We start from the raw sequence: 12,267 nt of genomic DNA, 5'->3' as shown, positions 1-12,267 counted from the left end.
CCGAACTGCTACCCAGACGGAGCCAGGTGTCACAGCCTCAGAGCCCGGCGGGCGACCGCCGCCACCAGGGGTAGCCAGGGCCTTCTGCCGCCCCTCCGCTGCACCGCTGACCTGAGCCAGCTGAGGGGCGGAGGTTTTCACACCTCGGTAGGGTTTTGCATTTTACTTCAGAAGCCTTCAGCTAAAGCTGAGCGAGAACCATCTTACTGCATCGCACGAAGTGCTGGCGCAGGGAAGCAGTGACAGAAAGTGGGACCGCTCCAGCTAGCAGGTGCTGCGTACCCCCGTGTTTCTGAGATATGGGCACTGCCATGTATTTATTCTGCGCTCGCAAAGTTGCTACCCACGGGAGAGCCGGCTCCTGTCGCCCGGCCCGGCCCTGCCCGCCGGCCCCCGGGCCGCCGCCGCGCCGTGCCCTGCCATGGCCCCGGCTGGGAGCCGGAGAGCTGGTCCGCGGCGGGGCGGCAGCTGCCGGCCGCCGGCTGCGGGGGAGGGGACTCCCCGCGGCATCTCCTCCTGCACGGAGCGCTCTCACACCTGCCAGCTCCCCGCGCCGCCCGCACCGGGGCCCGCTCCACCGCCGCCCCCCGGGCACTCCCTCGCCGGCCCTCACTGCGGGCTCGGGGCAGCCACCGCAGGAGCCGCCCGGGCGGTGCGGCCCCGCCCCCCCCCGGCTCCGCCGCTCCCAGCCCGCCACAGCCCCGCCCGCGGGCGCCCCCGCCGCGCTCCGCTCCGCTCCGCCGGCAGCCCGCTGGCGAGGCGCAGGGGCGGCGGTGGATCCGCCGCCGGGAGCGGGGCTGGGCTCGGCGCTGGGAGCCGCAGCCAGCTCACGCAGTCGCAGGGAAGAGGAGCAGCCGGGAGCGGCGGCGGAGGCGGGAGCCCGCCCGCCGCCCGAGCACGGCGCGGAGGATCGGCACATCCCCGTTCCACCGGGGGCGGCTCTGCCGCCCCCCCCTTCCCCTCCCTCCCTCCCTCCCCGCCCCTCCGGAGCGCCATCCCTGCGAGTTTCCCTCGCTGCCCGTGCCGTCGCCGGGCGCCCGCCTCCGCATCTCGCGCGCCATCAACTCCGGGAGCCGCCGGCGGAGGGCAGGGGCCCGAAGTTACCGCCAGCCCGGTGGAAAGTAGCGGCAAGGGGAAGGGATCGGACGCCAGCACAGCCCGGCCCGGCCGGAGGGAGCTGGCGCAGCGCGCCGCCACCCGCAGCTCCCCGGCCGGAGGCTGGCCCCGGGCCGCGCTGGCCGGGGCAGAGCGACGCGGCCCCGCGGCAGCTGCCGGCCGCCCCGACCCGCGCCGGACCCGCTGCGGTAAGACGGGGACGCCGGGCATGAGCAGACGGAGGCCCCCGGCCGCGGCGGGGGAGCATGCGGGGCGCGCCCGCCGACGCCGCCGAAACTTGTGCAAGTTGTGCGGCCCCGGGGCGGCGGGGCCGGGCGGCGGCGGCGGGCGCCCTCTGCTGGCCGCGGGCGGCGGCGGCTTGGCGCAGGGGGGCGCGGCGGGCGCCGTGAGGCTTCGTCCCGGGGCCGGCGGGGCCGGGGGCGCCTCGGGCGGCGCGGCAGCAGGCGGCGGGGGGCGGTCTGGCTGCTTTCCCTCCTCACGCCTTCGCTTCGCCGGCAGAACCAGGGCTGTGCTTTAGATACGCGTGCAATTTTATTTTGTTTTTATTTGAGCTCCGTTTAATTTTGGTGGCGTGTTTGCGATTTATTTCCTTGGGTAGCTCCTGACAGTGTTACGGGAGAATCCGCCCAGAGACCTCGTAGGCACGCAGGAAAAGGTGAAATAAAGTGGGCTTAAGTAGCCAGTCTGAATTGCTTTTCTGCCGAAGATAAATTTTGTGAAACTTTGAAAATGCTCCTTTTAAAAAAAAAAAAAAATCTCTAAAAGAAAAGCTGTATTAACTCATCTTTCTGAGAAACTTAGAAGTACTTTGTTATCTTAAGTACTTTAAATATGTTCTGACACCTATAGAGCTTCAGAGAAATTTTGTTTCTGTTTCCACAGAAAGAGCCAACATGCAAAGTAGAAGGAAACCCGAAACTGTTCTTTTAACAAAAAAATACTGGCTTTCTGCCTCCTTCGCATGTTTCCTTTTTGCTTCATAACGGAAAGAGCAGGATTACCTGAATCACTGAGGCAAAATTTGGGCATCATTAGCTGAAGATAAGATGAAAGAAGACTTGAAAATATGTCGATGCTCCATGACTATTAATTAAGACACACCTTTCACAAACAGAGGGGAATATTGGTAAAAGCACTGCAGTTTCATCAAAGGGAGCTAATGGAGGATCTATGTTGATTATTATTTTTATTTTAATTTATTTTTTCTTCCCACTCTCCCATGAGTCCCAAAAGAGAAAAATAGAAAGAGTGTATGTGGAAATTGAGATAAGGTGAAGGCTGAAGACAATAACTTCAGTTTTGGAGTCTCTTTTCCCAGTGCTGTGAATTCCCTGTTTCATCAAATATATAATTTATTTAAAACAATGTGTAATAATGTTGTGATCAGTGGAGTTTTGTCAGCTCCAGAAGTGGAATTTGACCTCATGGAAAGCTTTTTAAAAAAGTAAATGTATGCCTCCAATTTCTTCTTTTCAGGTTACTGGGCATTGTGAACCAGTGTTTTATATGCATGTCCTAGAGATTTTACTTTTTCCCTGATTTTAATATTTATGTATTTAGATTTAGTGTTTTGTTTGAGAAAACTGTGACCAGACAAGGCACCTGAGATTTGAGTTTTCAAGAGCCTTGTTATTTCAGTATTGCAGCTCTGATTACTGACTGTCTGTTACAATGCACAGTACACACTAAATCTTTTCTCCGCAAAATATGCCTTAAGATGTTCACTTTTGTACTAACTGGATCAAAGTTTGATAACTGAAGATTGTGTTTTGTTAGGAAATGCATGCCTGGGGAAGAGGAGCTGCCTAATGGATCATGGCTCTGATGTTCACAGGGCATACTTTATTTCTAGCATTAACGATGTTTGCTGTCTTCACTTTTGAAGAATCTGTAAGCAATTACTCTGATTGGGTGACTTTCGTAGAAAATGTAGATCAATATGAAAAACAGCAACTTGAAGGTCTTAGTGCTGAGCAGAAACTGAAAAAAACAGTTCTTCATCCAAGCTTGTATTTCAGCGCTGAAGATGTTGAGGCACTGAGGCAGAAGGCTCATACAAGCCATTTGCATCTATTTAGAGCCATCAGAAGTGCGGTGATGGTTATGCTATCGAACCCTTTATACTACTTACCTCCACCCAAGCATGTTGATTTTGCTGCAAAGTGGAATGAGATTTATGGTAACAATCTGCCACCTCTAGCATTTTATTGTTTGCTGTGCCCCGAAGATAAAGCTGCGTTTGATTTTGCTCTAGAGTATATGGATAGAATGGCTGGCTACAAAAACTGGTTGGTTGAGAATGCACCTGGAGACGAAGTGCCACTTGGTCACTCCCTAACAGGATTTGCCACTGCTTTTGACTTCTTGTATAATTCACTGGAAGATGAGAGAAGGCAAAAATACCTGGAGAAGATATGGTCTGTAAGTGAGGAAATGTATGAGTACTCAAAGGTTCGTTCCTGGGGAAAGCAGCTTCTCCATAATCACCAAGCAACCAACATGCTTGCTTTGCTTATTGGGGCTTTAGTTGCAGGGGTGGACAGAGGATCTCAGGCAAATATTTGGAAACACACTGTTGTTGATGTGATGGAAAAAACAATGTTTCTGCTCAATCATATTGTAGACGGGACTCTCGATGAAGGAGTAGCTTATGGGAGTTACACAGCCAAGTCGGTAACGCAATATGTTTTCCTGGCCCAGCGCCACTTCGGTATTAACAATTTGGAGAATAACTGGCTCAAAATGCACTTTTGGTTTTACTACGCCACCCTGTTACCAGGCTTTCAGAGGACAGTGGGCATAGCGGATTCTAATTACAACTGGTTTTATGGTCCTGAGAGCCAACTGGTTTTCTTGGATAAGTTTATTATGAAGAATGGAGCTGGCAACTGGCTGGCACAGCAGATTAGAAAACACAGACCCAAGGATGGGCCAATGGTGCCGTCCACGGCACAGAGGTGGAGCACACTACACACTGAATTTATATGGTACACTGCTGAAATCACTCCTCAGCCGCCTCCTGACTATGGTATGGCTAAAATGCATGTGTTTCCGAACTGGGGAGTTGTTACTTATGGGGCTGGACTGCCAAATAGTCAGACAAACACCTTTGTGTCCTTTAAGTCTGGAAAACTTGGTGGACGTGCTGTCTATGATATTGTTCACTTTCAACCGTATTCCTGGATTGATGGGTGGAGAAGTTTCAATCCGGGACATGAACATCCTGATCAGAACTCTTTCACTTTTGCTCCCAATGGACAGGTGTTTGTATCTGAGGCTCTTTATGGACCTAAACTGAGCCATCTGAACAATGTTTTGGTCTTTTCTCCATCTCCTACGAGCCAGTGCAACCAGCCTTGGGAGGGACAGCTAGGTGAGTGTGCCCAGTGGCTGAAGTGGATTGGTGGTGAGGTTGGAGACTCAACTGGAGAAATTATAACAGCTTCCCAGGCTGGAGACATGATGTTCGTGAGTGGTGAGGCAGTATCTGCTTACACATCAGCAATGAAACTGAAAAGTGTGTATCGCATTTTGCTGCTCTTAAATTCTCAAACATTGTTAGTAGTAGACCATATCGAGAAGGAAGAAGACTCTCCTGTTAATTCTGTCAGTGCCTTTTTTCATAATCTTGACATTGATTTTAAATACATACCCTATAAATTTAAGAACAGATACAATGGAGCTATGATGGATGTGTGGGATGCCCACTACAAGATGTTTTGGTTTGATCATCATGGGAGTAGTCCTGTTGCTAGGATACAGGAGGCAGAACAAGCTGCTGAATTCAAAAAGCGATGGACTCAGTTTGTAAATGTTACCTTTCCAATGAAAAACACACTTACAAGGATTGCTTACCTTTTCTATGGCCCATATGTCAATGTTTCTGACTGTAGACTCATAGATAATGCTAAATATGGATTTCAGATTTCACTCAGTGTCAACAACACTGAAAATACCATCTCTGTTGTGACTGAATATCAGAATTTAAAGACAAGGTTTGATTACTTAGGATTCGGTGGTTTTGCAAAAGTAGTTCATGAAAACAAAGTGACTAAGTTTGGTCTAGGTACTGAATACATGAAAAAACAGATAAAAAATAGTAGGGTAGCTTTCCCATTTGGATTCAAAGTGAGCATAATTGCAGGGTTAATTTTGGGTGTTAGTTTGGTCATACTGGGTTTTCAGTGGCGGTTTTATGTATCCTTCGGTAAAATGTTGCGTTGGATCCTGATACTGGTTGTCACATTGTGGCTTATTGAATTGGTGGATGTGTGGAGCATGTGTACTCAGCCTATCTGTGCAAAGTGGAGCAGTGACATGACAAGGCTGGAGCATTCCTTAGAAGGAAACCCTGATGTTTTGCCAGATGTTATCATTACTTCACTTCCTGCTTCTGGTGCAGAAATTTTAAAACAGCTGTTTTTCAATAGCAGTGACTTCTTATACATCAGGATACCTACACCCTATCTCGAAATTCCTGAGACTGAATTTGAAATTGATTCCTTTGTAGATCCATGTGAATGGAAGGTTTCTGATGTCCAGAATGGTCATTTTCATCGTATCCAGGGGTGGCTCCAGTCTCTGGTTCAAGACACAAAGTTACATTTACAAAACATTCATTTATATGAAGCCAGCAAAAGTAAAATTGCTCAGCATTCTGCCACAAGCAAAGACAAAAAGAAAAGAACCAAAAAGAGAGAATCTTTGTCAGAGCAAAGAAGCAGGACAAGAGGGAGTCAAGATAAAGATGCTGAATATATTAGGGAACTGAGAAGACATCTCATCTATTATCCTAATGCACGACCTGTACTTAGCTTAAGTAGTGGGAGCTGGACATTAAAGCTTCCCTTCTTTCAGGAAATCCTAGGACTGTCAATGAGAGCATTATATGTAGTGAGGGACCCACGGGCGTGGATCTATTCAATGTTGTACAAAAATAAGCCAAGCCTTTACTCCTTGAAAAACGTTCCACAACACTTGGCTGCAATGTTTAAAGGGCAGAATGGTAAAGGAAAATGCAGTTTAAATGAAGGCTATGCCTTTGAATATGAATCATTAAGAAAAGAACTCTCAAATTCTAATTCAAACGCTGTTTCTGTGTTGTCCTATTTATGGCTAGCAAACACAGCAGCAGCATTGAGAATAAATGGGGACTTGCTGCCAACAAATTATCACCTGGTCAAGTTTGAAGATATTGTGAGCTTTCCTCAGAAGACGGCTGAAACAATTTTTGCCTTTCTTGGTATTCCTCTTCCCCCTGCTAGTTTAAACCAAATATTATTTGCCACCTCCACCAGTCTTTTCTATCTTCCTTATGAAGGGGAAATTTCACCAAGTAGCATTCATGCCTGGAAACAGAACATGCCCAATGAAGAAATTAGACAGATTGAAGATATCTGTTGTTCTCTAATGGACCACTTAGGATACCCAAAGTTTATAGAATAAATGCTGCTGGTCAGCAGGAATTTGCACTAATGATCTCTGACTCCCAATTTGTGAATAAATATTAGAGAAGTTTGTTTATTCTTGTAAAATGTGTATAGTCTGCTACTTTCAGAGAGATTATTTTAAGAAAAAGATAGTTGTTCTTGCGACTGTGGTTTTGGTTTTGGTTTATTGTGTGTTTGTTTGTTTGTTGGTTTTTTAAAAAAAAAAAACAAAAAACCAAAAAAACAAAAAACAAAAAAACCCAAAAAAACCCAAACAAAACAACAAAACCTAAAAACACTTGTAACTACTTTTGCTGCCTTTAAAAAAGGGTGTGTGAATCTTTGCAGAACTACCAGCTGGGGACTCTCTAGCTCAGGGGATTAGTAATAGAATATGGAGATTTTCACCTCCAGTTCACCAGTTTGACTCCAGCCCAAGTGGTTAGTTCCTGAAAGTACTTACCATCTGATGACTGTATGACAGCTTTTATGAAATTAAACTGGTTAAACTGGCCCTGTTCCCAATGGTGATAATTAGCCCCTTTGGACAGGTTTACTGATGCATTCTTTCTGTGTCTCACTGGTCAATATGGTGGTGCAAAATAAACATAAGCTGATATTTAAGGCTGTTCAGCATCCCTTCAGCAGGAGGAAACAGAACATTTGAGTGAATCTAGTTCCTTATTTACAGTCTCAGCAGACAGGCCTAGGACTGAAATGGACATGGATACTGAATATCGTTATAGGACATGGTTCCTTCAGCTCAGAGGTGTGGCACTTGTACTGTGTTTTGTGCTTTGACGAAAGAAAAGACTTAATTCTCCATGCCTGACAATATGGTACGCTTTGTGAGCCTGAAGTAAACTATCCAGAGAAAAAGAAATGGGACTAAATCTCAGAAACCAACAAGATCTCCCAAACAAGCAGTTAAATTTGGAGATTTTGTGTAGCTTTGACCTGCCTCAACCTAACTTAATTTTGAAGTTTGTTAACATCTTGGCTCCTTGCGCTGCTTTACCCTGTACCTCCTGCCTAAGAGGTTCTGCAAGCATTTTCTCTTTCTGTAGTGAGACTTTTCCATCCTTCTTTGTTGTAACACATTTCTCTGCTGATTTTGTGCATAGTTATCACTGAGACCGGTGCAAATATTTGGTGTCATTGTCAATGGCTTATTGTTGATGTCTGCATAAAATGGCAATCTGAGATTCAGAGGATCTTAAATAAATCTCCAGGTCTGTGTTGCTGAGGGGTGTTTTGCTTTTCTGTATAATGAATTTCTGAAGGACAATCATTGCTAACCTCAGGTCTTCTTTCAGAGAGGGGAGAAATCTGAAAATCACCTGTGATCAGCAACCCAACATTTGAGTGATGTTTCCCCACAGTAAACTATTTCCAAAGTTGTCTTGATTTTTATCACGATTGGTGTTTAACATGGTACTGTAATATGGTATTGGTTTGGAAACAGATAGGCTTGATAGAATAGATGTGTCTTTGTCATAGCTTATTTTCTTCCTGAGTCACACTCTTTCTTTGTGCATGCCCAATAAATATATATATATATCTATATATATATATATATTCACATTTCCCAATTTAACTTGCTCAGCATTCTTTGGAAATGAATGCATATTATAAATGTCTGCAGATGTGTAGATCAGATCACAAAGACACATCTGTTTCCTTTACCATCTGGTTTTTATTACAAATGGAATTGTCTTGAAATATGCTTCAGATGGTTTGTGGGAGCTGGGATCAGAGTTTCGGCTTATTATATTGAAATATGCACGTAATTACTGTTTATTTTGGGTGGTTCGCATTTGACAATGTCAAAGGTGCAGTGACTTTCTTTGTACAGATTACAGGTACCTTTGCTGATTTTTAATATAAAGGAGTTCTTGTCTTTCCTTCCAATCTCACTATTACGTCCCTGTCTTACTCTGCTGTCTTGTCCCTCCCATACGTACATTTCACATCCTTTGGAGCACATTGTGATATCTCATTATGACCTAGATAAAAACGACTCTTTCTTGGCCACTCATTAGTACAGGGATCCTCAAACTTTTTAAACAGGGGGCTGGCGTGCGGATGAAGTGGCAGGCAGTCATCTGCGGCTGCTTGGTTTCCCCCGCCCCCAACCACCGGCAGGGGGGTGTCTGTAAATACCGGGGGCCGGATTGAGGACCCTGGGGGCTGTATCCGGCCTGCGGGCCGTAGTTTGAGGACCCCTGCATTAGTATGTCAAAATAGGCCTCTAGCATGATAAAGCTATTGATATTTTGTGGTCTCACAAATCATAACTTAGCGGTCATTTACTAGCAGTAGTTGTTTTTTCCCCCTTCAGTCTTGGATTTCACCCCTGGCTAGGTGGAATGCCCTGTTAAGAGGAATATTAAACAAGTTAAGATACACTGACATGTTAGTGAAACTTTGGTTTCCAAGTATCATTCTCTCAAATTGGCTTCTCTCTGAAGCCATTTTTGATCATATGTTAAAAATAAAAAGGTATTAATGTCTGTACAGTCTGTACTTGACAGAATAATTTTCAGCATTTGCCTTCTATTTCCAGGATTTACGTTCTAGAATCAGAGCAAATAAAAAGGCTTTTCTCTGTCAGATGTTTTAGGGTAGCTGAAGGTAAGAATTAAGACTGACTGTGTATTTGTGGAAGTAGAAAGATAATTTTGAATCCATTCTTGAAAGTACCATATGGAATGCCACAATAGCCTATAAAATAACTTTTGTTTGATTTTGAGGAGTTAAGATGGACAAAATTGTCTGTCTGGAGTGTTATCTCTGCTGCTTTTGGTTAACCCATGCACTTACATTTATAATAGCATCGTTGCTGTCATTATATGTGCAAGATCTAGGAGCCATTTCTTTTCTGCACTGTACCTTCCAGGTTCAAAGAATGCATATTACTCAGATTTTGTTGCAATGTGTGTTCCTTATGCAGATGCAAAAAGGTAGAAGAGAACTCTGCTTTATTTTTAGATCTTGTTTTGAGGGCAAATACATTATAATCATTATGCTAAAAATACGTAGAAGGAAAAGCTGTGTCTTTGAAAACAACAGAGTAGGAATGGCTAATATATGGCAAGTCTTCAATTTACAATCAAATAGTTGTTTTATTGAGTTTTAAATGATAAGGTACATGACCACTTGACCAAGGTTAGTACCAAACGAGGTAGCCCATCTGTGGAGCTGAATGACATGTGTTGAGATTGTGGCCCTCTACCTGTATGAACAGCAACTCAAGACACAGCAGAAAGCTGAATAAACATGCATATAGTTGATGAGAATGCCCACTAAAAACTGCAGATCTGGGACTTTGCAGAATAAATTTCAGTGGCACTATCCATAACATGACAGTTGTGGTATTAAAAAGCCTGTGGAGGCCTGGTGATAAAAAAAATAAATAAAAAAACCCCCAGAACCAGCTTGCTTTCTCTATTAAACGATAAATTCCAATTTTATGTCTGTGTTGATCCTAAGTCAAATTGGTCATTAAATAGATCTTTTTCTTATGCAAGTGTTCTTACTGAGGCTATGGTGTCTCTGTGTATGAAGAATATGAGTGCAATGTTATAATATGAAATGATTTTGTGGGTGTGCAGAACTATCCTCAAAATTCTCTTCTATCACAGGCATCCAGAGGAAAAATGATCACTACATAGACACAGATATTAACCTCCCATTTTCTCCCTATATTAATGTTTAAGACTGTCAGTAAAATTTGAGAATTGTTAGATCTTTTTGAAAAACATGTCTGTTTAGGTACATTGTATTGAAAAGTGTTCTGGCACTTTCAGTTACACTCTTCTGAAAACTAGTCTCAGTACTACTTCTTAATTTTGCTTCCTTTTTCTCCCTGTGTTAAATGTTGATAATTATTTATATTATGTCGTAATTTGGCCTGTCCAATTCTGAGACAGCTAAGATTTTGAGGTATTGTAAAAAGGCAGGCTTTATTTAAATGTGTCTATTTCTGAATCATATTTAGAAGCCTAAGAAAAATAAATGCCAAGGAAAGCATTTCAGTTATTTACTTTGTACTAAGTGACGTTGGCCCTGGGGAGATGCACATGGGTCTTGGCATTCAGAGTTCTATCAAATCACATGAATCTAGTCTCTCAGTGTGCCTAAATGCCTCTATTGCTCCCAGTAGGCTTTTCCCAAGAGCGATGTTTGTGGAGATGAGCTGCAGTATCATGGTCATATTGGTTCCTTTCACCCTCTTAGCATGCAGTTGGCACGCAGTCCTCATGGGATTTATGTTTGAACAGTTAATTTGCCAGATCCAGAGTTGAATTTCTGTACAAGAGCCTCAATTATATGTAAAATATACGGCACAATTCATCTGACAATGTAATACTGTTCTGATATGTTAGAATGCAAATCAAACAAAAAATGCACTTCAGGTTTTATAAAGTTATTGGTAACTGATTTGTAAAGCTGCAGTCATGGGATTATTACTTTTTTTAACCATAAAAACGGTTTCACTTGCTGTTGAAACTTCATGATGTGACTGCTAGGGGAGTCCTCACTATGCCTTGACAGTCAATTATTTCCATTGTTAGTCTCAGAGGCACTATTTATTTGATGAACATGAACATATGTAATCTGGAATTAATACTGCATTTGCTGAAAACATTTGAAATGCACAGTTCAAGATTAAGGATAAAAATATATTACCTCAGTATTTTTGTAAGTTCCAAAAATTATCCCCTTTGAGAGTGTGTGAAAGGAGTGGTTTAGGTCAGGTCACTTAAAAAATTACTACCAAAGGGTCTGAGCAAAAAAGGTTTAATATGAATTTGTAGAATTGTGACTGCACAAGATTTGATGGCAAGGTTCACTCTATTACGTACTATATGGAATAAATGCACAGAGATAAGTCAAATTACAATTGAGTCAGAGTTGGAAATACTTCATTAAGATCAAAGGCATAAGAGGGTAAAGGAGATCCTCCCACTGAGTCCGAGGTTTGGAGTGGACCCCCTTGCTTTCTAAACTCTTGTAGAGTTTAGGTGTGGCTAAGTCCAGTTTTAGGCTCAGACTTGGTCAACAGTTTATGTTTAATGGAAGAGATACAGAGAGTGGGGTAAAGAATAAAGGAGACCCTTCTACTAAATCACAAGGTTCAGAGTAGATGCTGGTGCTTTCTGAGCTCTTACAGAGTCTACATGTGGCTAGGTCCAATCTTAGTCTCAGATTTGGACAACGCTTTGTATCTGAAGGGGGGAGAGAGGGAGGGAGAGAATGTTCATAATTCAAAATTATCCATAGGATTTTAGCAGCAAATAAAATACTAAATAAAATTTGTTCAAATCACAAAAATATCCTAACTACTTCAAGCTTACAATGCATGTCATAACAAAGGTATGCCTGTTAAAAGTTCCTTTTGAATTCAGTGAAATAGTTACATCTAATGCCTTTTGCATTCCTCAGCAGGTGAAGTTGAACCTCGAGGAGCAGGGGTATCAGCCCAGGTCTCTTCAGATTCCCACAGTGGTCCCCCTCGTATCACAGACTTGGTGGTTTGCGAGCTCTGAGCAATGTCCCACTCAGAGGGAGGTGCTGGTTGCAGCTCGTTTGTCCAGGAGAGCTCAAAAGGGTCTCACTTTGGACAGCTGTTAATAAGGTTGTTATTATAGATTATTGTTAATAAAGATTATTGGCTTTAGTCATCTGCATATTTCCATCCTGGCCACAATCTGAGTCT

The 12,267-nt window shown here is 43.8% G+C and overlaps 1 protein-coding gene across 1 annotated transcript; it reads left to right on the top strand.

Annotated features, from left to right (window-relative positions):
- Positions 1-721: 721 nt before the first annotated feature.
- DSEL (dermatan sulfate epimerase like) lies at positions 722-10,602 on the top strand. Its single transcript, XM_056332866.1, has 2 exons — positions 722-1,304; positions 1,999-10,602. Exon 2 carries the CDS (start codon positions 2,932-2,934, stop codon positions 6,559-6,561), a length of 3,630 nt encoding a protein of 1,209 aa, XP_056188841.1. The 5' UTR covers positions 722-1,304; positions 1,999-2,931; the 3' UTR covers positions 6,562-10,602.
- Positions 10,603-12,267: the final 1,665 nt, after the last annotated feature.

Source organism: Falco biarmicus, chromosome 3 (assembly GCF_023638135.1).
Source record: "Falco biarmicus isolate bFalBia1 chromosome 3, bFalBia1.pri, whole genome shotgun sequence".
In the NCBI taxonomy this organism is placed as follows: Eukaryota; Metazoa; Chordata; class Aves; order Falconiformes; family Falconidae; genus Falco; species Falco biarmicus.
The sequence above is the reverse complement of the archived record's forward strand: the minus strand, read 5'-3'. Positions and strand labels throughout refer to the sequence as shown.

Excerpts from the sequence above, each read along its gene's own strand:
- DSEL (XM_056332866.1), top strand. The coding sequence starts at position 2,932 with ATGGCTCTGATGTTCACAGGGCATACTTTATTTCTAGCATTAACGATG.